We start from the raw sequence: 27,110 nt of genomic DNA, 5'->3' as shown, positions 1-27,110 counted from the left end.
ATCCTTGTTCTCAATCTTATCAAATAATAAGCATGCCAATGCCAAGCTTCCTACCTCACTGTAAATCATGATTAAAGCATTACACACAAAAACATCCACATGAAATCCATTTTTCACCACAAAACCATGCACTTCTTGTCAAGTATTGATAAATCCTAATTTGTCAAGTAACCATAAAGCCTAATTTGTCCAACACCACTAAACCCTAATTAGTCAACTAATCATAAATCCTAATTCGTCAAATAATCATAAACCCTAATTGGTCAAGTAACACTAAACCATAATTACTCAACCATACATAAACCCTAATAAGCCAAATACATGTAAACCCTAATTTGTCAAGTAACCCTAAACACTAATATGTCAAATACACATAAACCCTAATTAGTCATGTAACACTAAACCCTAATTGATCAAGTACCATTAAACCCTAATTAGTCAAGTACCCATAAATCATATTTATTCAAATACCCATAAACTCGAATTTCTCAAGTAATCATAAATCCTAATTTGTCAAGTACACATAAATTCCAATTAGTAACAATAAACCCTAATTTTCCATATAACCATAAACCCTTATTGGTTAAGTTACACTGAACCCTAATTAGTCAAGTACCAATAAACCCTTATTAGTTAAATACATATAAATCCTAATTATTTAAATACCCATAAACCCTAATTAGTCAAATAACCATAAACACTAATTTGTCAAATTATCTTACACCCTAATTGGTCAACTAACACTAAACCCCAATGCTTGAATATGTCTCACAACAATCTGTCAGGTTTTATCCCTCACTCCCTTAGTGAAATGTTTAGTTTGTCAACTATGAACCTCTCCTACAATAATTTGGAGGGTATGTTTCCTAAAAGTGGCATATTCAACTCTTGTTATCCCTTGGACTTGAGCAACAACAAATAATTCCTTCGTGGATTGTCTCTTGTTACTGCATAAGATACTGTACTCACACAACTCATGGACTAGAAACTTCATTCTACATATGAAACAAAGTATTTTAATTCATGTAACTTCGTATTATTGTCCTTTTTATTGCTCTATTGGTCTTACAAAGCCAATTAGACATTGAGACCTCGACAACAATTCACAAGAAATGGACAGCATATTTTGTAAAAGTTAAGAACATTCGATCTAGAAATCTTTAGATGACATAGGAAGAATCACTGTGATGTATTCGATGTTTACTATAATTATTATATTCAACATTGTACAATTATTGACAATTATTTAAGAATAAATATATATTTTTGTTTATTTCATTTTATGTACACCAAATCCTATTGGGCAATGCATTGTAATTATAATTGTTGTGAACGCCCATAAGATCAGAATGCCCATAGGATTAGTGATTATTTGTGTGACCAAGATGATTAATTTTGCAGGTTGTTGTCAAGTTGAGGATGCCGATAATGGTGATCATAGACCAATTCACATCAACAAATACGAGTGACAACTACACTAATGCATGTTCATATGAAGGTTTCATTTTTAAATTTACTTTATTACCAATTTTTTTAGTAATTGATACTATTAATTATTTCTTAACATGTCATTGATGCGTCAAAATTACTAATCTCAATGGAGGATGAAGCTTTGTTTGAGCGCTTGAAAGTTCAGCAAGTTCCTCATTATTGGAAAGAGGTACATTTCTTTCTAAGTGATTCTAAGTTCACCAAATTACTATACACATAATGTGTTTTAAACTTTTCCAGCCACTACTATTTATTTTTTTTTGCCAATATTTGGTTTATCTAGTTTGTCCCATGATCTCTGCCACTTAAATCACACATCTTTGGTATTGTGCAGTATGAGAAAAATCAGCGTGTCCTCATGACTTTCCAGGTATAGTATTAGTCTGGGTCCTTAACTTCAGTTCCCTCTAATATCAAGCCTGTGCCAATTGAATTATCCATGCTTAAGCATAAACTATGTCATCCACTATCATAATGTGCCATCAATCCATCATATTGTGTATTAATACACTTATTTTGTAATACTCACAATTCTTCACGAGTAATTAATTGTCTTCATGGCTATTATAACCTACATATTTTTGAACCTTGGGTACAGAAAAGAAGACTAGAATATGTGAAACCTGTGTTTAATATTGAACACATTGCAACATGTCCAGAAGAACACCCTGCAAAGGATCTTCACCAAGAATGGAACTCCAAATGTGAGTGCCATTAGGTAAAATTTCAAAGAGATGGTACTTTGACCTGTGAACAAGGGTATATTGGTTACATATTTAGGAGCACTACACTTTGTAGGCAATAATATAGAGAAATAGATGAAGATGGGAGCAGTGGTATATCAGCTTTTGAAGTGAAAGATCTTCTACTAAAAAACAAAGTAACTTAACAAATTTTGATGAGGGGAAAGAAATAAAAGAAATGTTCAAAGTTTTTGACCTGGATGGTCACAAGAAAATAAACATGGAGGAATTTGACAGTGGCTTCACAAAATGGCTTGACCAAACAAAGCATGCTTTAGAGAAACAATATTTTTCAAGGAAATCACTCAAAGACATTTATCAGGTACATAATAATACACCTTGTTTCTTGAATCTATTTCAATCAACATAAGTTATATCTATTACTAATTAAGAGTATGTTAGAAATGTGATGGTAAATTCAACTTTTTTTCTTCTCCTTTTCTATATTCCATATTTGAATCTTCCAACTCTTTTTTCTTTTAAAACTTGTTTGGTGATAATAAATTTGGGAGGAACAAAAAGGCAAATTTCACGCAAGGTACCTTTACAAAACAAGTATTCACAATATTTAGTGAAATTGTGAAGAAAATGAAAGAATGCCTAGTAGGAACTTCATATTCACACCTTAATTGAAAACATTGACAGACTTTTGGACCATGGATTGAAAACAAAAGAAAAGAATGTGAAGGAAAGAAACAACTTATATTTGAAATCTTAAGGCATGCTCAGAGTGATGTGGTTGGTAGCCTTCTTATAGAAGATAGCAAACCTCATTAATATGCTATCACAGGGTCGATATTAAATTAATTGAACTGTTTTTCTTCCCTGTGCATAAGTACAATGCATTTTAATTAGATGTTAAATCCATTTCAAAACCATTTACTACTATTACTAGTTCAAGTCCATTTCAAAATCATCTACTAATGTTACTAGTTCCAAATGTAAATACAACATCATCAATTACTAGCCTTAGAGATTATATTGAAAACGTGTTAACTTCATGAAAATCGTAAAATAGTTGCAGTCACTATTCATTGTATAACTAAGAGCACAACAAATTCATAAAAATTCTTCTATACTTTATCCACTTCCTAGTTCTCACTTGTCATAGCCACTATCATGACCAAGTTGATTGATAATTTTGATCGCAATACAGATAACTTCATTTCCTAGTCTGAGTTGAAAGAACTAATCGTGAATATCAAATTTGTTAAAGCATCAATGGAAGTGGATGAAGCAGTTGCTTTAGTCATTGAAGAACTTGGCATTGACAGAGACCGCACAATTAATGAGAAGGAATTTGTTGTTGGGTTTGAGAAATGGTTTAGCTCAACTTTAGCTCCTGCTTTTGTGTTAGATTATGAGTCACCTTTCATATGTTTTTAGTAAGTATATGTTCCGTTTTCATCTTTCAAAATTTTAAAATTATTAATTTTGTCTTCATTCTCAAGTGACTTTGAGCATTTGTTTGCCATAAAGTTAAGTGATCATTGTAGGTGATACATATTAGTGTACATGCCAACTGGTATCATTCATGTCAACATATGATATCTTCAAAAAATATTTTAGATTTAAAAAATAATAGTATTATTTTACAAACTAAAAGTGATAATTTCATTTTTTGGAAGGATGGAAATTAAAGAATTTTTTAGAGATCAAAACCAAAATTCACATATTTTACGAGGATGACGATTTCAGAATTTAGAAAAAAAATCATATTTAATTTGATCAAAGAATTATCTAACTTTAAGATTGTTCTGCTTCATCTTTTATTTGTCCAAATAGAGCAATGCCAACTTCACCACTCTTTCATTTGTGCATATATATAAGACTTGGGAAGAGGCTGACATCGTAGTGGAATAGAGGCAAAGCAATGCAGTTGATAAATCAATATGGGCATGGATTAAGGCCATAACATATGTTATGCTAGGAATTATTATTCTATCAATTTTGGCAGAGCTCCTAACAGTAAGTGTCCACAACTTCTCTAACAGTGCAGGACTCCATCCATTCTTCATGTCATTTATTCTAGCTCCCTTGGTCACAAACGCTAGAGAAGCAACTTAAGCAATCAAAGAAGCAAGTCATATGAAGCCTAGAACTACTTGGGAGACACCATTTCTGAGGTTATTAATCTCTTCTCCCTTCACCAACTCGGTTCCACAAACTCAATCCATATATAAAAAAATATCAGAAACACACTTTTTGACGTATTCTTTTGAACACACTTTCTTTTAAGGGTTTAGATTTATTTGAAATCATACAATCTAGTTTGAGGACCCAAATAATTCATGTTTGTCTTCCTTAGGTTCTGTTAACCCCTCCTCACTGTGGCTACATATCAATGCTTCACTTCCATGTTGATAATAGTATATACGTCTTCTTCCAACCACTGACTGACTGATCTTCTACCAAGATATGCACATCTTGGTATCTCCCTGTGCTTTTACTTTATCCTAAATATTGGCTCTCCATATATGTTTTTGTTTGCACTTCTTTCGTGAACTATTGCCATAATTATATAAATATGTACAGATATGTTGTGTTTTCTATAATAAAGGAAAATGCCTGCATTAATAGCTAATTAGAATATTCATCGCTATATTCTTAAAAATCCTTTGTGTCATTAGGGAACTCAACAAGCACATTTTGTGGATGCATATGAAAAGGGCCAATAGCTGAAAGTGGGAGCAGATTGCAATTACTACAAGGTACTTTTCTCATACTATAGTACAATTGTTACTGGTGCATATCATTAACTGGTAAACAAAAACACAGGCTGAAAGATACCCATTAGTGATTACTTAGGTTTCTATTAGTGAGGGAGTTAGTTTGGTTAGTTGGAGAGGCTCAAACTCGTTGTAGAGTCACTTATAAAGTGGGGAGAGGTATAGTGTCTCGTGAATATCCCGAGATATCATTCATTTTGTATCTTCTAACCCTAGCCTAATGATGCTACCACATTGGCACAACAACTGGGATTTAGGTTCATCAATAAAAAAAATCAGTTTCCTTTAGATTCTGAACCAGTTGTACAAGACATTTCCCCTTACCATTTAAAGTTGTTGTGTCAATCCATTTCTTCCGTGTTAATAGTTTTGACATTTCCCTTTACTGAAAATTTACTGCCTAGAGAATGTAGCGAGTCACACAACTCACAATCTCTTTTGTCAAGTTTTTGGTTTGGTCCATTTTGCATGATAGGCTTATTCTATTTTCCTTTGAGTGTAAGGGTAATAGTTGCTTTGAATCTTCATAACTATGGAAGTGGAAGAAATACATGGGGTAAACCAAAACCAGAATATTTGGAAAAGGTATGTTGCCTAAGATAATACCTCATTAATGTGATATCAAAGCTGAAAGCACTCGATCACGTGTTCCTTTTATTTATAAAAAACTATAGGGATTGAATAGCTGAAACTATAAGCTAACTCACTTCATGAAATTGTTAGTGTTATTCAAAATTGAATATGATTGACTTAATAGACTTATTGGTGTACTTCAAGAGGGGCTTTGTTGAAGCTCATATTGCGAATGGGCTTTTGGAAGTATTTGTAACCATCAATATGTGTTTGTAAGAACGAGTTGGGTTGCTCCTTTTCCAACATCATTTAAAATAATTAATATTGTTACTATTTTTTAACTAATCTTAAAACAACCAACATCAAGGGTCTTACTATTTCAAACAAACAAAGAATGTTTATTTTTTTTAACTTCTTGTGATAATATAGATATATGTATTTGATTAATGTTGTGGTACCTGCTCATGTCTTCTTGTTGAGATAAGACGAATCTCTTTTGGATCTCAAGATAGTTGGATTGTTTAAGTTCAAATGCAGAGAGCATCTGCATCCTATTTTACGATGGGTTTTAATTAAAAACCCGATGTAGCATTATAGCATTCAACGATAGGTTTTGCTTAAAACTCGTCGTAGAATTATTAAAATCAAAGACTCATTTCCAATAAAATCTGTCGTAGAATTGTTGAAATCAAAGACGAGTTTTAAAACTCGTCATAGAATTGTGAATTTAAAGGTGGTTTCTACCTTAAAATCCATCTTTGATTTCAACAATTCTATGATGAGTTTTACTAAAAACCCGTCTTTGAATTTAACAATTCTACAACGGGGTTTTACTTAATAGGCGTCTTAAATTCTTGCATTCTAAGACTGTGTTAACCTTAAAAATCTTCTTTGAATGTTATAATCTAGTTTGGGTTTAATTTAAAAGCCGTCTTAGAATTTTTGTTATTTCTGAGTCGGTTACGATCGTCAAAGAAAAATCAATACTTTCCATGATGTTTCCTACAAAGACACTTGAAAACCATCGTATAAGTTTGATTTCCACCGTCCTAAAATGCCATTTCTGCAATAGTGATTTTGAAGGGTTGAGCTATTTATCATGAATTCCTCACTCACCTTTTGGCATTACTTACCAATAAAGTAATCATGCATTGCTCTTTATTATGATGCAATTATGCAAGAGGGCATACGCTACAGGGAACAAATATATGGTCAAAAGGGACAGTGATTAACTTGGAATATATATTTATTATGGTCATACTCAGCGGCTTTGGTTGATTGTGCCAAGGCTATATATAAAAGGCTGGAATATATTTGCTTGCTAGCAACCGAAGAATTAAATAAAGGTTTCTTTGCCTTGTCTTTTGTAATTGGCTGGTCCTCATCAACTAAATGGCCCCGATCAGATACGACTACCATTACAACATGAGATTCAACTACAGTACCCTTCTTATTGATGCTGCATTACTCTATAATCTAAGTGATATGCCAATAGCATTAAAGTGAAATTTCAATGATAGATGTGTCTTCTTCACTTTTTTGTGAGATATCTAAGATGATTAGGAAACAGGTGAACAACAGTCATCTAGCTTAAATCATAAAACTAGCTACATGAAGTGTGTGAGGTGCAAGGAATGTATGTGAATTATTGGTTTAGTTGTTCACATCAAGTTAGTAATGGTCTCAGATCAATTGCTTACTGTTTCTTCTGGAACTGTAGATCAATATTTACAATATTGTCAAATATAAATAACAATTTCATTCATTGTCCAAATTTAATATATGAAAATATTGTTATTTCAATTGAATCATTATATTTCCTTATTCTGATTTAGATTTTCCTTGGCCTCCGTTAATGAAAATATAACATGATACTGATTGGTACATTTTCACTACAACTTGAATCACAAGACCTTTATTTTATATTGTAATAGTATTGTTTAATTTTTAACATATATATATATATATATATATATATATATATATATATATATATATATATATATATATATATATATATATATATATATATATATATATATATATATATATATATATATATATATGTGTGTGTGTGTGTATATATATATATATCTATATGTATATATATCTCTAGTCTATAACGCCGGAATATTGAATACTCGATCTTTTAAAATTTAACATGCATTATATGTTGAAAAAGGTAAAGTGAACATATTTTAAATGGGGGAAAAGTTAATCACGTCCTGAAAAAAAAAAAAAAGACATTTTGGAGAGAAAGGAGAATAAGGCGCACGTAGGTAGCTGGGGGAAAAAGAAAGTGAAAGAGAGAGAAGGAGCCTTCTCGGATTCAACGGATAAAATAAGTGATTCCAAAATGTAGAATAAGTCCACTTGCAAACATTTTTGCAAAGTATCACAAGATGATAAAATCAACTTTATCACCACAAGTTTTGTATTACTAGAAGTCTAGAACAACAATGACTTTTTGTGTACAAACCTTATGAACGTGTAATGATCAATAATGATTTAAGAGAAAAAAATAAGACTTAAAAAACAAGTAAAATAACCGAGGAATCGATCATAATGACTTTTTTTATTTGTCATTTCACAAAAAAATATTTGTAAAATTAATTAATTAGAATTTTTCTTGACACAATTCGATATATAATAACTTTGACGCGAATCTTATATGTATGTGTGGTTTCTTTGTTCAATTCTCTATTTGCATTAAGTGTGTGTTTGAGATAGTTGCAAATTAAATTATTTTAATTATAATCGATTATACATATAATTGATTATTGTTTTAATCGATCATAATCAAAATTAATTTTTGTTTGGGTAAATTTGCTGAAAATGTTATTTTTTTAGGAGTAAAAAACCTATTTAAGGTAAGAGTAATATTTTTTGTACAGAAATTTGGAACAATATTCGTATCTTTTTTATTTTTATAAATTAAGTCATGAGAAGTAGAGATGAATATATAGCATATATGAAATATATCAAAATAGTAGTTATAGGTAAATTAGTTTTATCTAGAGGTTAATACATATAGCATGCAAATGTGCAAAATTTCCCACAAAAGTGAAATAAAAATCTGTCTTTTTTTTTTGTTCGCATAAAAGTTATATATTGTCTTATTCCAAAAGCAAGAAGACACAATATTCACCAATTGAAACAATCGTTGCTAATACAAGTCCCTTATAAATCCCTTTACCCTGACATGTTATCAATCATGTCTTCCACAGGCAATAAAGTTAAAATAAAAAATACTTAATTATGGTATAAGTGAAGTATTACACATTGACTTAACGAATGAGTTAGGAGTAACAGTGGTCCTTTGCGTTATTCGATTTGTCTGTGGTAGGCAGCAAGAATCAAATTCCTCTCAACACCTTTAAAAAATGATTTCTGCTATTTTAATACATTATACCTTCTAAAGTTTGATTGCACTCCAGCGTTTTTCAGTTTCCACGAAGTTTCAATAATTGACGCTAGCATGGCAATTCAGAGTTTTTGTCCCGAAGCACATTAACAAAAAGTAGAAAAAAAGAGTGAGTACATTCATTGACTCTTCTCCATCACACTTCGAACCACCAATTAAGTGTAAAGAAAAAAGCTGGTAGATATATCTGCAAGAACAAAGATTCTCGTAAGATAAGAAATACCATTACATGATGTAGGATTATATATAAGCCCTATTTGAATACAAATCATAAATGTTTTTGAGAATTTTTCTACTAAAAACATATAATTGTTTTAGTACAAAAACTCTCAACAGCAATACAAACCATATATATCCAAACAAGCTCATGATGATCAATTTTTATCTCTCACATTTTTTTATGTGTCATAATGTCACGTATAGATTGACCGAGATCTCGTGACATCAAGATCATGTAATAATTTCTGGTTCTCCGAAGTTGCTTACATTACAGTGTATTACATGATGGAGCATGCATTTACGTTGTCTTCACTGAAAAGGGACATAAATTTCTCTTCTGTATCAGCAGATGGTGTAAATGTTTGGACATTTCGAACATAGCCACCGGGTGCCCTTTTGTCATAGATGCCGGAGGCATGAGGATATGTGACCACATGCTGTGCAACATAAGGCCAAAATTCAGCTCTTTTCTTCCCAGTTCTCTTTACCCTATTCAATACCTTGTTTGGATCAACACAACCATTCACTGTCACCCTGCTTTGCTTTCGGTTTATCTCCACAGATTTTACTCCTGCAACACATACATGCACGCATGTAAATCATTAACTTTCAAATAAAGTTTTGTTTAATATTGTATAATGTACATTTAATGTGTGGTTTTGATGTATATAGTAGTCAATTTCTTTTCCTTTTCAATTTTTGCCTGTTACAAATCACATATATCTCAAAAAGCTCAAGCTATAAAGTACTAGCTAAAAAGTTCTTTACGGAAGCATTAAGCATGCATATTGTACATGTGCACGGGCCTTGTACTGAAATTCAACAAGATGATAAGAATTAAATCCGAACCCCTTGATCATACTGATTATGATATATATCATGATATAAATTAACTATCCAAAAACTTAAAATTAATACCGAATAAAGACTTATAGATAATTTTATATATATTAAGTATCTAATATATATAGACATATAGGTATCTAGTAATAAAACTTGGATTAAAATTTAGAACCTTTGATTGTCGCCACTGCATTTCTAACTTTTCGTTCACAGCCATCACAGTCCATTTTGACTTTGATCTCAACTGTCTAAAACGAAGACCAACATGTGAGGAATGAATGAAGCTAATTAATAAGGATGGAAAACATAGCGTTAAAATAAAGTGTGGGGAAAGAAGAGAGCATAAAGGAAAATGGTGTTGTGGCATGTGGTAATTAGGTTAGGGGAGTGTCTACCTGCATTGTTTTGATCTTTTTGCTGGGAACCGTGCAAAAGTTGGAGATGATGTAGTTAAGTGCACCCATTTTAATTTCTTTTCCAAAAAGGAAAGAGAAGAGTGAGTGAGAGAGAAGACAGGCACAAATTATCAATCGTGAGGGCGTGGTGTTTGTTTAGGAAACTAAAGATTCACAGCTAGATAGAGAGAAAGTTGAACTTCCAAAGCAGTGTCTAGAACATTGTGTTAATATTATTATAAGAAGAAATAATTCAAGTGGACATATGTGCTCATAAAGTTAGATTAGTGGTTTATAAGAACATGTATGAAAGATATATGCTTTAAAATTGGTTTTGTGGTGCCATGTTTTATTGAAAAGAAGAAGAAAATAAAACAATTGTTTAAAATCTACGCAGAATTATAAAAAGTGATTTTGGGTTGCCTTTCTTTTCTGTCAATGAGTATGCCTTGCTTTCCAACATTCCATACATCGATTCAAAATTGTACGTTGTGATTTTAGGTAACATATACATCCTAAAAAAATATTTTTATTATACAAAATATTATTTTGATTTAAGGTAATGTGTACATCCTAAAATATTATTTATTGTATATAGTAAAATAATTTTCAAACTAAAATATTTGTTAAAAAGTCAAGTGTAAGTAGTTAGTTCCACATTGGTCAGGAAATAATTCAATAAATTAAGAATATATATAAAAAAAATGTTGTACATATAAACCTAATGTCAAGGTTTTAATTCTTCCGATCCTCGTGTTTTACTTCCTTCTATCACTCTCTCAAAGCATTTTTTTTTCTATTACAAAAGACACATTCTATGTATTTTGGGAGAACTCTAGGTATCCTTTAGCTGAGAATTATAGATTAATTTTTTTAAATACTGATATGCATTAAAGAAGTTAATATATCTCCCAACCTATCTTTAAGACACATTAATTCTATGTATGAGTGTATGACCACTACTTAGTATGTATTAAGTAGAATAATAATAAAAAAGACATTGGCTTAATATATATTGAAAAACTACTTCAATTAAAAAATTTCACTCTAAACGTGTATCACCACATTAAATTTCGAGTTATTACTAGTAAATCGATTCTTTTTAAAAGTAATAGATAAAATATGTCGACTAAAAAAATATGAGTATTAAAATTACATATTTTAAAAAATAGGATGATGAAAATTACAATTTAGCCTTTTTTTAATTGGTGGTTACCACCAGCCTTAGACTCCCCAGTGGTATTAAGGTTTAGTCTTATTTAAAGTTTTTTTTTTAGTTTTTAATAATGTTATTTTGATTCAGTAAAAAAATAATGTTATTTTAAAGGTGCTATTAATAATTTTATGTGCCAATAATACCGTTAATTATGTTGGCATACTAGAGAAATAAAATGTTAAGAATAAAATAAATGTGTATAAAATGTTAGGAAATAAATTTAAAACAAAAAAGAATTAAATTTTGGAATTAATGGACGAGAAATATGTACATTGTGTTGACCCTCAATTTTTTGGTTATGAAAATAACTGTTTGATAAGTCAATTTAGGTTATAAACACACGATTTATTTAATATATATTGTATTAAAGTTTTATATCGAGTCAAAATTAAAATCCTAAAGCTAATTATATAATTTTTCCTCCAATCGGAGAGGAGAATAATTGACCTACCCAAAGTGCAAAGTGGCTATATCTTTCAAACCCTAAAAAATGGGGCAAAAAGAAGAAAAGCATTATGCAACCCCACATACACAGAACAAAACCACCGCCCAAGGATCAAAATTCCTTGTTGACTCGGAACAATTTTGTACTTTTGGTTTTTCCTCTCTCGCATTTTGCCAGGCAGATATTCATTCCTTCCAAGTATGGATTTCTATCAGTCATTTTCCTTTTCCCTACATAAGCATTTTTTTTTTTTTATCTTTTCTGTTTTAATATAATTTGCAACGTTTGATAATCATTTATATAATATAAAAAGTAAAATAGTTAAAATATTTTTATTTTGGAAAAATATTGTATAGTAAACAGTATAAATTTCTGTTATTATAAAAAGTTTTCTTGTACAATCTATTCATTTCCTTTTATTTTTTTCACTCATATAAATGAGTGGAGTTTTTGTTTTTAATTTCTTTTTCTCGTATTTTTGTATTATGTAATTAAGCAACATATCTTTATTTTTTTTACCCTCACATTTCTAATTTTCTATCTGTCCTATTTCATCCCTTATCCAAGAAAATGTTTATTAGATTTAAAATCTAGTAAAATTAATTTTAATAAATATAATGTTAAACCAATATTTAAATTTATTTCAATTACAAATTTTATAGTATTAAAAATGCATACGAAAAAAAAACTTATTTCAGAGAAAACAACTCTATTTAGCCAAGGAGGCGCCTGACGAACCTAAATTAGGAGGTTGCTCTTCTCCACAATTTGGGGAAAGAAATTAGTGTGCTGATTTTTTGGGCTAAGCTTAGAGTCTGGAGAAGATCATATTGTCTTAAATTGCATCATATATGTTTTGGATCAAGTGGTCTCGGAATAATTAAGAATGGGAGATTGAATTAATTATGAACGTGTCTTAACTAATTGAAAATTTATCCTTCTTAATGTTACTAGATTTAATTAGAATTTACTACTAAGTTATGAGAAAATAAAGAACAGAAACAATAACTTAGACAAAAGTAAAGCGAAAATAAAAAGTGCACAGCGGAAATTAAAAAGTGTAGGGAAGGAGAAGACAAACACAAGATTTATATTGGTTCGGTAACAACCCGTGCCTACATCCAGTCCCCAAGCAACCACCGGTTTTTTAGATTTCCAATAACCTTGTAAAATCCTTTACAAGCAAAGATTCACAAGGGATGTATCCTCCCTTGTTCTCTTTGAACAACCAAGTGGATGTACGCTCCACTTGAACTGATCTACAAGATATATACCCTCTCTTGTTCTCAATATCACAACCCAAGTAGATGTACGCTCTACTTGTACCACAAAAGATGTACGCTCCAATGTGTTAAGACAAAGAATTCTTAGGCGGTTAGTCCCTTGAATCTTTGTAAGGGGAAACAAAAGATATCTCAGACGGTTAGTCCTTTGAAATCTTTTGTTTAAGGGAAAGGGAAGAATCAAAAGAATTCTCAAGCGGTTAGTCCTTTGAATCTTTTGTCAAGAGGGGGAAGGGAGAATCAAAAGAATTATCAGACAATTAGTCCTTTGAATCTTTTGGCAAGAGGGGAAAGGGATGAAAAGATAGCACACTTTTGTTTTCTGTAGAATTTCCACTTGCAGAAAAACAAAGTTTTGAAACAAAGTGTAGAAAGCTTTTTGGCAAAGAAAAAGCAATAGGCAATGGTTAGAGAAAGATTGTGAAAAATAATTGTTTGGAAGAATATCATATATGTATGTTTTGAATGTGTGTCAAAGTCATGCTTTTATAAACTCTTCATGTCTGGTCAAAGAAACCATTGGAAGAGTTGTGACTTTAGAGAAAACCATGTTAAGAGTTATAACTCTTAACTTTTTCTTCAAAACTGTTCACTGGTAATCGATTACCACAATGGTGTAATAGATTACACAATGTATTTTATGAAAAGTTGTGACTCTTCACAATTGGATTTAAATTCCAACGTTCAGATTCACTTGTAATCGATCACTAATATAGTGTAATCGATTACACTATTTGGAAATCATTTTGGAACGTTGCAAACCATTTGAAAACATTTTGAAAACCAAATTGGTCACTGGTAATCGATTATTGATAATTGGTAATTGGTTACCAGAGAGTAATCACTCTGGTAACTTAGAAAATTTGAGAAAATTCTTTTGTAAAACAAAACTGTGCTATTTGGTTTTTGAAAAAATCTTTTAATACTTATCCTATATGAAGTCTTGACTTGTTGCTTCTTGATTTCTTCTCTTGAATCTTGAATCTTGAATCTTGGATTGGATTCTTGATGCTTGATCTTGAAGTCTTGAATCAATCACTTGGGCTTTTGGCATCATCAAAATTGTTTGGTTCATCATCATGAAGCTTGCTTCTACAATATGTACTCCATCATATGCATCAGTTGTACTGATGCCTATAGGGTGCATTTCTTTCGGGTGTGATTTTGCTTGCTTTTGATCTGTTTTATTCTCTTGTAGTTGCAGTACACTACCAAAAAAACAAAATCACCAAATTGAAGAGATATAGAGATAGGCTCTCATGTTAAGTAATAAATTGGGCTATATCTTGAGAACAACTAGCTTTTATTAGGATGTGGTCCTTTTGCTTGATCATATATTAAATTAGATCCTAGAAAGAAAAAGAAAAATATTATATTGATGTTGTTGATTGATGCATGGTGGAATTGCCAATAGTTTTATCAAAGTTTTCTTCCATGCACACGGAGTCTAACTAACAAACACTACTAAAAAAAGCCTTTAATGATGACTTTTTGACCCATTCAAAGACAATTCAAAAACTGTCCTTGAAGTTAATGGTGTGGAAAGTTAAGATTTTTCACGACAATTCTTAAAAAATCATCTTAGAAAAGCTATCATTCTAAGACGGTTTTCACCATTTGCCTGAAAATCGTCTTAGAATGTCTTTTTTTAAAAAAAAATTAAAAAATTGAGAATTCTAAATGTAGAAGCAAAGATATTTTGATGTTTTGATGATGCCAAATGATTACGTGCTTCTCAAGTTTTATTCAAGACAAGAATCCAATAAATTCAAGATATATGATCAAGATAATCTCTAGAGTCTTAGGAAGGAAATTCCTAGTTGAAACAGCAAGAAGTTTGGCCAAAGAATTCAAGTTAAAATGTTTTTACAAGAGATTTACTGTCTGGTAATCGATTACCAGAATATGTAATTGATTACCAGTGGCCAAAATGCTTCCTGAAATGCTTTTAAAATGTTTTTTAAATGCTTTTGAAAGTCTGTAATCGATTACACAAGGCTTGTAATCGATTACCAGTAGTTGAAATTATTTGTAATAGCTATTAGAAATTTGAATTCAAATTTTACACTATGTAATTGATTACACTTGGATGGTAATCACTTACCAACAGTTATTGAACGTTTTAATTCAAATTTTAAAGCTTGTAATCGATTACACAAGTCTTGTAATCGATTACCAGAGGAGATTTTCAGAAAGTAATTTTCAAGAGTCACATCTGTTCAAATGGTTTTTGAATGACCATCAAAGGTCTATATATATGTAACTTGAAACACGAATTTGCTTAGAGTTTTTTTGAACAAAAAGTCTTATCCACTCAAAAGCAAAATTGTCTTATCCTCTAAAACATTCCTTGGCCAAAACACTTGCAATTCAATAAATAATTATTTGAGTGATTCATTGTACAATCTATCTCTTTCAAGAGAGATTTCTTCTTCTCTTTTTCATACTTCTGAAAAAGGATTAAGAGACCGAGGGTCTCTTGTTGTAAAGAAATCTGAACACAAAGGAAGGGTTGTCCTTATGTGTGTCAGAAGTTGTAAATGATTTGCAAGATAGTGAAGCTCCCAAGAGGGTTGCTTGGGGACTAGACGTAGGCAACGGACTTTGTCGAACCAGTATAAAAAATGTGTTTGCACTTTCTCTTCCCTTAAACTCTTTTATTTATTGTTGCTTTACATATACATTTAGATTGTTTATTTTGAATCATCATTTAGAAATTCATCTTTAAGGGAACTTGGAACTTGCATTAAAATCAAAGTAGAATTTTAATTGGGGAAATAGTGTGTAATATCTTAATTCAATCCCCCTTCTTAAGATATCTGAGGCCACTTGTCTAACAAGTGGTATCAGAGCTTCATTCTTGTATAAAGTTTAGAAGCTTCAAGAATAATGGTCTCATTAAACTATTTATTTCTTGAAGGGAATTCAATAAATAGGCCTTCTATTTTCAATGGAGTGGGTTACCATTATTGGAAAACCCGTATGCAAATTTTTATAGAGGCAATAGATTTAAATATCTAGGATGCAATAGAAGTAGGGCCCTATATTCCTACTATGGTGGCAGGAAGTAAAACCATAGAAAAGCCTAGGGAAGAATGGAGTGAAGAAGAAAAGAGATTAATGCAATACAACTTAAAAGCCAAAAATATAATTATATATGCCTTAGGAATGGATGAGTAATTTAGGGTATCAAATTGTAAAAGTGCAAAAGAAATGTGGGATACTCTACAAGTAACACATGAGGGCACAACAGATGTAAAAAAATCTAGGATAAATGCATTAACTCGTGAGTATGAATTATTTAGAATGAATTCAAATGAAAGTATACAAGACATGCAAAAGAGGTTTACACATATAATAAATCATCTTGCATCTTTAGGGAAAATTTTTCCAAATGAAGATCTCATAAATAATGTATTGAGATGTTTGAGCAGAGAATGGCAACCTAAGGTAACAACTATTACTGAGTCATAAGATTTAACTAATATGTCTCTTGCTACATTATTTGGAAAGTTACAGGAACACGAAATGGAACAGTTGAGATTAAATCAACATGAAGAAAATGATAAGAAGAAGAAGGGAATTGCTCTTAAAGCCTCATCTTTAATCCAAGAAAAAAGTGATAATGAAGATTCATTTGACTTGGATGAAGATGAAGATCTTAGTTTCTTTGTCAAATGATTCAACAAATTCCTTAGGATGAAAGGAACTCAAAGAAGACAAAACTTCAAACCTAAAAGAAGGATTGAAGAATCATCCCAAACTCCAAGATGCTTTGAGTGCAATCAACCCGCACATCTGAGGGCTGATTGTCCAATCTTTTAGAAAAGAATGGAGAAGTATGAAAAGAAGATTATGTAGAAACAAGCTTCATGATGATGAATCAAGTTGATTCAAGTAGTTTTGATGATAACAAAGATGATGATAAAAAGCCCAAGAGAATGATTTCAAGATTGAGTCAACAAGTTTCAAGAATCAAGAGAAGTTTGATTTCAAGATTCAAGAAAAGATGAATTCAAGATTAAAGAGAAGAAATCAAGAAGACTTCACAAGGGAAGTATTGAAAAGTTTTTTCAAAAAACAAACATAGCACAGTTTTGTTTTTCAAAAGAGTTTTTCTCAAAATTTTCTAAGTTACCAGAGTTTTTACTCTCTGGTAATCGATTACAGTATTACCAATGGCAAAGTTTGATTTCAAAAGCTTTTAACTGAATTTGCAACGTTCCAATTGATTTCAAAATGGTGTAATCAAATACAAGATATTGGTAATCGATTACCAGTGTATCTGAACGTTGAAATTCAAATTCAATTGTGAAGAGTCACATATTTTCATAAAATGCTTTGTGTAATCGATTACATGGCTTTGGTAATCGATTACCAGTGACAAATTTTGAATAAAAATCAAGAGATATAACTCTTCCAATGGTTTTCATGTTTTTCTAAAGGTTATAACTCTTCTAATGATTTTCTTGACCAGACATGAAGAGTCTATAAAAGCAAGGCCTTGACTTGCATTTGAAGAACAATTACTTACAACTTTTTCATATATTCTTTTACAACCTTTAAATCTCTTTGAATATCTTCTAGAACTTCTTCTTCTTCTTCCTTTGCCAAAAGCTTTCTGAGTTTTCTGGTTTCCAAACTTTGTTCTTTCACAGAAAACAAAAGTGTGCTATTCATCTTTTTCATTCTCTTCTCCCTTTGCCAAAAAGAATTCGCCAAGGACTAACCGCCTGAATTCTTTGTGTCTCTCTTCTCCCTTTTCCAAAAGAACAAAGGACTAACCGCCTGAATTCTTTTGTGTCTCCCTTCTCCCTTGTCAAAGAATTCAAAACGACACAGTCTGGTAATTCTTTTGATTCTTCCCTTTCCCTTAAACAAAAGATTTCAAAGGACTAATCGTCTGAGAATTTTTTTGTTTCCCCTTCATAAAGTTTCAAAGGACTAACCGCCTAAGAACTTTGTCTTAACACATTGGAGGGTACATCCTTTGTGGTACAAGTAGAGGGTACATCTACTTGGGTTTTGTGACTGAGAACAAGAGAGGGTACATCTCTTGTGGATCAGTTCAAGTGGAGGGTACATCCACTTGGTTGTTCAAAGAGAACAAGGGAGGGTACATCCCTTGTGGATCTTTGCTTGTAAAGGATTTTACAAGGTTGAAAAGAAATCTCAAGGACCACAGGTCGCTTGGGGACTGGATGTAGGCACGGGTTGTTGCCGAACCAGTATAAATTCTTGTGTTTGTCTTCTTCTTTCCTACACTCTTTATTTTCCGCTGTGCACTTTAATTATCGCTTTTACTTTTGGTTAAGTTTCTATTTTTGTTCTTTACTTTCTTAACATTATAGTAAAAGCCTAATTGAATCTAGTAACATTAAGAAGGATAAGTTTTTTAATTAGTAAAGGTTCATAAATAATTAATTCAACCCCCCTTCTTAATTATTCCGAGGCCACTTGATCCAACTGATTATTGGAGAAAAGAAGGCAAAGAAGGCCTACATCACATGGGATGATAACGACTTAGAATCGTTTGATGATTCTGAAAAAGAAGTGATTAATCTATGTCTAATGAGCAAAAACTATGAAAGCAACAAAAAGGTAACATCTTCTAACAAATCTATTTCTTTTGATGAGTTACAAGATGCATTTACTGAATTACATAGCGAATCTATTAAACTAGCAAAACTTGTTTCTTCATCTAATAAAACAATTTCAAATTTAGAGAAAGAAATTTCAAAATTAAATAAAGAAATAGATCTTCTTAAAACTGTAGTTTCAATCTCTAAATCTAGTGATAAAGTTCATGCTTCTACCATGACAAATGAAAAAGAAAAGTCATGTAAATGTTGTAGCAAGTATGTAGAAGAAATTAAAAATTTGAAAAACTCACTTGCTAAATTTTCTATTGGTAAAAACAACCTTTCTCTTCCAACTCTTCCAACTTTTCTTCAAGGCTTTTTCTTCTAGTTTTTGCATCAATTTTCCTCTAAAGTACTTGAAATCTTCTTCTTTTGAATTCTGCTAATAAAAAACTGCAAAGATATAATTTTTTCATTATTTCATTAAAAATAAGAGTAAAGTAAAGAAATTGCAATCATTTTTAACCAAAATTAATTATCAAATTAACTCAAATTTCGCAGTTATCATTAGTTATAATTATAGCTTTTTCACAAGCTACTCAAAATAATCAGAAATATGATTTTCTTTAGTATGATTTTTTTTTTAAAACCTTAAACAAACAAATTAAAAATTTCTAGGGGATATGAAATTATTATGATTTTTTCCCATATACTTCTACCTTAACCTACATGAAATTATTACTTTTCTAGGGAATATGAACCGCATAAAATCAAGAAAACTAGTTTTTACTTTCTCCAAGAAATATAACTCATATAATTAATGAAGTTCTCATTGGGTTCAATTACTTCATGTTCTGAAGTAGCTATATTACAAGTAACATTTTGAAACATATGTTGCTCTTCAAGAGGTGTATCCATCAAATTCCAGAACTCCAACATCTTCAAGCTAGATCTTAAAGCTGCTAGACCATAAGCAATTTTTAATTTACAATTGAGGAAAGTACTTGGTGCGGTTATAAATAAGGTACAATAGTTTCTCAACATTCTTGATTAAAACTACTAATGACATTCACTTGTTTGGCCTATCATCTGGTTTTTATGTACTCAGAACAGGGCATCTTAACCTTTCAGATTGATAGATTGAATGAACTAATAGGATGTGTTTGGAATTTCGTTCGCATTCAACAACAAGCTACTCCTAGTTAAGGATTAATGTTAAACATGCATTGAAAATCAAAAGTCACATGAAACAACACATGCTCATTAATTGGCAATAATACATGTATTCACCTCCAAACTCTCCATGCTTGATAGCAATTTAGATTAGTGGTTAAACTATTCTTGACTACCAATAAGTCATTAAAGATCATACCATAAGTAACAATTTACTAAGAAATAGCCTCAATAACTAAATATTGACGACAGATTACATGAAGCTAGAATAATTAGCTTTTTCAGCTTGAGACTTCAATTCTACAGATTTTTTGTTTTGTTTTTGATTCATAGGAATAAAAAACAGGTACAACAATTCACACACACAAAACGGTCTAGACCCCTTGGTCTTTAATCCTACATATAATAAAATTATTTATTTATAGATTATATTTAAAGAGTTAATTATTTCTACATTCATCCATCATTTTTCTTTAATTTATGTAAATAAATAAAAAAATGATTTTTTGAAACCAACACACACTCCTTTGACTATTTACCAATGCATATGCAACCTTGTTGGTGTTTGACTGGCAGTAATTAAAATTGAAAGTTAGAAGAAGGATAATTAATTTGTACTCACAAAGATGTGATTCTTGGAATGGTGTTGTATGAGTTGTAAATGATACCATCCCATGCATCAACAATTTCAGAGATACACCTTGCAAAGAGCTAAAGACTAGAAAAAAAATTGAAAAGTTAAAACATGTGCCTTTTTAAGCTTAAATAAAGAATAAATAAATATAGAGCTCATACGGTTAATAACTAGCAAACTCACATTGCTTGTTTATACATTAGAGAAAAGTAACACTCTCCGTATCATCCAATTAAAGCAAATCAATCTTTCTATTCCAAGGACCTTTACTAGAAGAGGGATCACCGAACATAAATGAAAATTGAAATTATAACAGTAGGTAAAAACAAATGACTGAGACAAGTAAACTGAATTGGAAATTACTTGATATTTAAAATTCAAAAAAAAACCTTCACAACTAAAGCATTCATTTGAACTTTAACAATGATATAGGTCAAAGGAAAGTTTACAGGGAAATCTTAATACCTATATTAGTGACAAACACCTCACGAGCCACAACAACAGAAACATTGAGACCCAAGTTGTTAGCTATTTCTAAGACCTCCTGTTGAGCACCCAGAGGATCCACTTTCAGAAATAAAGAGTGAATCGAGTTAGAAAAACAAGAGAAAACCATATACTATATCAATTCAAACAAAATGAATTTCTTAAAACTTAGCGGAACATATAAATTGTAATATCTTCTGATAATTAATAATATAATATGATCCATTAAATGTAGCATAAGAAATTCTTACTTGCACCCATATTGGTAATTATGTAAGTTCTTCTTTCCAAAGCCAGAGGCAGCAACATATGCATCCAGTTAGAAATGGTAGAATCTTTTTTCTCAAAAAATCAAACTTAAGAATAGGATTAGAACAATGAAAGAGCGGGAAAAAAATCACTTCACCACTAACAATTTCAGTATTTTTAAAACGATAACCCAAGGTGTGTGTGCCCACTTTCTCCCAACTTCACAACCCTAATCTCGAAGTACCACACGCCCTCCACCACTCCGCGCGTGGCCCTCACCATTTTGTAACCCTTGGTGCTCTTCGGTCCAGCCTCTTCAACTTCTCCGTTGGTTTTGTCATTTTTTGACCTCTTCAACTTCTCCATTAGTTTTGTCATTTTTCGACTGCAACTCGTCGGAAACTGCCAAATCTGGTTTCTCGAAGTCCACCGCATCAACGTCCAACTCCTCATTGTCTTTGTTGTAGTGCTCCAATAGAAACTCCATCTTGTCGATTCGGTCCATTGTTGCAGCCTCATGAAGAACTGATTTTTTTATTTTACAGTCGAAGGCTTCCAAAAGCTTCATTGTGTGGAGGCTCCTAACCCTAATTGTGAGTGGCATGAGGGATTCCACCGTCGCGGTCACGTCCGTGCCGGAGTGGAGCAAATCCGTGATGACATGGAAGGCCGACGCGAGCTCTGACGAGATGATGGTGATGTGGTTCTCATTGTCATGGGGCACGCTGTTCTTGTAGGCAAAAGAGATACAAAGAAATTAAAGTGTGTGTGAGAGAGAGATAGAGATAGGGCTGAGATACAAATAGGGTTAAAGCATTCGACAACGGTCATATAATTAGCCATCGTTGAACACAACCTTCTAAGATGATCTTTGTAAAATCATCGTCGTCGAAGTCGATTATATTACAAAATTGCCACCGCACACACATTCTACGATGGTTTTGGGAACCGTCATCATTTTGTTGTCTTAAAATATAGTTTATTTAGTAGTGAAATAAGAGTTTTATTCGTGGAATTATTAGAATCTAAAGCTCTATAGTAAGTCCTTAACTCACTAAAACTACTTATTTGAAATGTTGATACATGTCCCCAACATCATTTTTCTCATAAGTTACCCTTCTCGAGTGCATTTGTTTTCCATCCTTTGGAAGGCATTTTTGAGAAACTTTTAACCTATAACTTAGATGAGCTGAAGCTTCTCGAACCACATGATCTCTTTGAACTTTTGCCACTCCCAAGTTCCAATTGTCAATGAGAAAATATAATGACTAATGTCATGTGATTTTAGAGTTTTGTTGAAAGTAAACTTTCTCCTATATTAAATGCTAATATGGTCTCTTCATAATTCTCCAAGTAATCTAATGAATAATGTCATTTGATTTTAGAGATTTATTGAAAGTAAAAAGTTTCTCCTTCGAAAAATCTTGCCTTTACCTTGATAAACATGTTAACTCCTATAGTCCTATTGTATAGTTAAACAAACCACCTTAGACATATTCAAAATTTTGTTGAAGGAGTACAAACATCAAGTATTGCAGTTAAGTCGATCGCTCTCAACTAAAGAAAGTCATTTCAACAATTATATTTTTCCTATGAATGTTTTAAATTTATACATTAAGATATTATAACAAAAGATTCATTAATTCTATTTAAAAAAATTACCTACAAAAATTATTATAAAAGTCCATGCACAAGTTAGAAAACTAATTAACTAACATACTAATATCCAATCCAAAAGATTACTCAACTATTATCTCATCTTCTTTGTTATATTAATAACCTGAATAAGCATTAGATGAAGCATATATCAAATTAACTAATTTTTTTTACAAACTTTAAAGCATGGTCAAGTCAAACAGAGGAAGAAAAAAACTAACATGTATATCTTGCTTATTGGTAATAATCTCACAAGTTTAAACTTGAGATATTAAACATGACGTGGGCCTCAGAAAGAGAGGTCGATCGATCATATTTTGTTCTAAGAGCAAATTATCCACATGCCAATGAGTAACATGCTATGGAGTACCAAGCACTATAGTGGTGCAACATCGAACATAAACATCTTTAGAACATTCTTAATGCCTAAACTCAACAAAGCAGCCTGCATAGTTGCACCGTAAGCAACATCCTCGTCTGAGTTGATGCTCTTCCGCAGTTCCTTCCCATTGAACAAGTCCTACAGCAGTTGCTACACTTTAGGAGTCCTAGAAGAGTCACAAAAACTACTGGAATTATGACATACAACATCGGTTATTAACTACATAGGACAATGATTTGTACCCGTCGTCGAAACCAACGCCACTGAAATTAAACACTTTTAACGACGGTTATAACAAATCCATCTTAAAAAATATGCATCCTTCTAAGACGGTGGTTTGTTAAGGACCGTCTTAGAAGGGTACCATTCTAAGACGGTGCTTTGCTAAGGACTATCTTAGAAGGGTATCATTCTAAGACGGTCCTTAGCAAAACACCGTCTTAGAATGATACCTTTCTAAGACCTAAGGACCATCTTAGAAGGGTACCATTCTAAGATGGTCCTTTGCTAAGGACTGTCTTAGAATGATTTATTTTCTAACACATACTTTTAATTAATTGCATTTTTTAAGATAATAAATGTAAAACATAATACAATTAAGTATTTATTTTAATAAAGTATTTTCACTTGAATATAAATGCATGTGAAGAATTAAAATTGCCCATAATCAATTGATCCGTTTAATTAATCTATAATGGTAATTTAAGAAAAAACCCAAGCCAAACTTCATTAATTTTAACAGAAACGCAAACACAAAGTAAACATGCAGAAAATCATAAGACATGCAAAAAGTTAACAATATTTCAATCTCATTTCTCTCTTTACATCAATTGCATTTAAAAGTACTTCAGAAGAATTATAACCCTTGAAGATCAAACTTGTAAAATGAAAATTATATGAGGGACCTAGCTGATTCAAATAATCACACAGTTAGCCTTGCCATGCCCTAGGGAACTACTAGTTGAAGCACCATATATAGCAACTATGGTGAACCTTGGGTCGGGGGAAGATATGTATTTGAGTTTGTTGCTAAAGCCAGTCAACTTAGACTAATCACACAACTAGGTTGAAGTTTACATTTTCACTCTGTTTCTATATATGACATTCTGATATGATATAGTTGTATTTAGCAGTCTTACTATATCTTGCAACTGATTGCTATTTTGACTTTTCAGTTGTTTTTAGACTAGCTATTGTCTAACATGTGTAATAATGAACTGAAATCAATTAATCTACTTTTGCATCCTAAGCATGATTTATCCTACAAATCAAATCCCCCCATTGAGTGATATATGTCAAACTCATTGTTTGAGTGAAAAATACACAATTCTTCTTATTATGACACATGTTTCAATGTAAAACCATTGTGATGATTAGTTTAGACATATTTTAATTCAATGAACATATATCACTCAGTGGGGGGGGGGGGGGGGGGGAAGACTGTCACAAAGGAACCCAAAAGATTTCTCAAAATCTTTCCCTCTCCTTGGTTTTGTACCTCCAGTTGATATTTTAATTTAAGTATATATTCATCAACAAAAAGAGAACATAATAATTGCTCAAAATAAATTCAAGAGGGTACAACACAAGAACAAATGTTTGATAATCATTTAGAAAGAGAAATTATAAGAAAAATTAATTACAAAAACATATTATGATATGTAGTGTGGTCTTAAACTCCAAAGAGCAAAGTACTGACCTCAGAATGGCCACTTCTTGAGCAAACTCATCCTCTAAGGCATCATTCAATAGCTTTGATCTCAAAACCTTAAGAGCAACATGTTCACCAAGATAAACTCCACGATACTTGAGTATGAATCATAAATCAAATTAAAAACAAGATAAATATTACGATATAGAATAGAAAGAAAAATAAGTTAAAAGAGATACACAAATAAGTAATGATAATACAACACAACTCATAAATCTCCAGATGATCCAGATGCTATTTTTTCTCCTAACTTTAGCAACCTTCTATCTATTTCCCAATCTTCTTATTTTCCTTTAGTTGCTAAGGCTTTCTCCACAGCTGAATGAGAATTTGAAGAACTAGACCATGACCCCTAGAGAAAGGAAGAATATTGATTACAATCTTACAAGTACATGTTTCAAAATTACATTCCAAGACAACGGCAGAATTATTTTGTCATTCTTTCAGAGATATAATTCCAACATCTTACACAAAACCAACATATGAAAGTGTAGATAGAAAGTCAAGTAGACACAATGCACCTCACTTCTTGCTACAACTTTTTCCATAGCATCATACAGATCATCTGTTTCCTGAGCACAAGATTGCAAAGTCAGCGACATTTGGACTCAACACACATCCTTGTCATAAGAGAAATATAATAACAGTGCCCCTTAATAACCTACAAGCTTGACTCTAGAGATAGACCATTTTTTGTTTGCTGTTGGTGTATCTAAATCAAAAAGTTTGTTGCCTGTGATGATTATGGGAACATGATGATATGGCCTTTCTGAGCTAAAAAGGACTAGTAAAGTGGGAGATATAGAGGCATCACTAGTTTTTCAGTAAAATTTTTATAGTGAAAAGTTTTATCCTTTCACTCATAACAATTTTTACTCTTTTTTTTTATCTTTTTTCTTATTCTCTCTTCTTCATCTAACACCTAACAAATTAAGTGAAGAACAACAATTTTTTCTTCTTTAAATTGTCATTTTTCAATCAAGTGATAGAATACCAATGATTATTATGTTGAAGTTAATGTTGAATTTTGCCAAAAACCTTCAAATTTTTATATTATATTAGTGGATTTTGGCATCTACTAATGCCACTACAATAGTACTTCACAATTATTTATTAGTATGGATACTAACCTTCTGGTCTTATATATACTTATATACTCACTATTAAGAAGTCTTAAATCTGGTTAACACCTCAAAAAATCCAAATAAACTTTACTACACGTGACCAAAGGAATTATGACAGTATGCCTGTAAGAATTATTATATTGCATCCTATTCTGACATTAGCATGAAGAAGATTTTGTTAGGAGAAACATAATTTATTTCGGTGATCTTTACATCTCAAGGATTAATCCCATGACTTCGGACTATGGGAATACAACCCTTCAAACATCAAATTTAGAAGAAATGTAGCTTTATTTGCTGGATGAGATCCACAGTCAAAATCAAATAATAATATCCAGATGTAAATGGATCGGAAATGTAACAACTGATATTACTAGTTGTGTTAGCAGTACATGTACATGTGGGTCTGGGGAGGAAGACTTAACTACACGAGTTTTTTTGATACAATTTTGACTATATGCATTGCATGACACTAAATATTGATATGTGGCAGAGTGCTCTATTGTGAACGTGAAGAAGTTAAGATGGTTTGTCTGAATTGCCACCCACTGGGGGCTCGTAGCTCACCACCACCATCACTATTTGACAGTTAGCACTGCACAATAACTACTTGATCGTGATATATATTTGCATCGTCAATTATTTACATTCTATTATTCCAATTTCTAGAATTTGGTTCAACTTCTATACCAAGAAGCAATAGTGGGGCTTCAAGTGCTATTGTGAAAGACAAGTAGCCTTTCAATTTCTTT

General features: G+C 31.6%; 1 protein-coding gene across 4 annotated transcripts; it reads right to left on the bottom strand.

Moving 5' to 3' along the window:
- Positions 1–8,633: 8,633 nt before the first annotated feature.
- LOC100779672 (heavy metal-associated isoprenylated plant protein 21) lies at positions 8,634–10,704 on the bottom strand. Of its 4 annotated transcripts, none has more exons than XR_005889546.1 (4): positions 10,418–10,704; positions 10,195–10,270; positions 9,353–9,750; positions 8,634–9,147 (listed from the first exon to the last, which is right to left on the bottom strand). XR_005889546.1 is itself a non-coding variant. In XM_003518594.4 (4 exons), exons 1-3 carry the CDS (start codon positions 10,484–10,486, stop codon positions 9,458–9,460), a joined length of 438 nt encoding a protein of 145 aa, XP_003518642.1. In that variant the 5' UTR covers positions 10,487–10,704; the 3' UTR covers positions 8,634–9,147; positions 9,447–9,457. The 4 variants fall into 4 exon arrangements, 3 of the variants coding, with proteins under 3 accessions (XP_003518642.1, XP_040867702.1, XP_014628441.1); XM_003518594.4 differs by having other exon boundaries at positions 9,447–9,750; XM_041011768.1 differs by lacking the exon at positions 8,634–9,147 and having other exon boundaries at positions 9,170–9,750.
- Positions 10,705–27,110: the final 16,406 nt, after the last annotated feature.

The sequence above is a fragment of the Glycine max genome, chromosome 2 (genome assembly GCF_000004515.6).
Source record: "Glycine max cultivar Williams 82 chromosome 2, Glycine_max_v4.0, whole genome shotgun sequence".
NCBI classification, from domain to species: domain Eukaryota; kingdom Viridiplantae; phylum Streptophyta; class Magnoliopsida; order Fabales; family Fabaceae; genus Glycine; species Glycine max.
The sequence above is the reverse complement of the archived record's forward strand: the minus strand, read 5'-3'. Positions and strand labels throughout refer to the sequence as shown.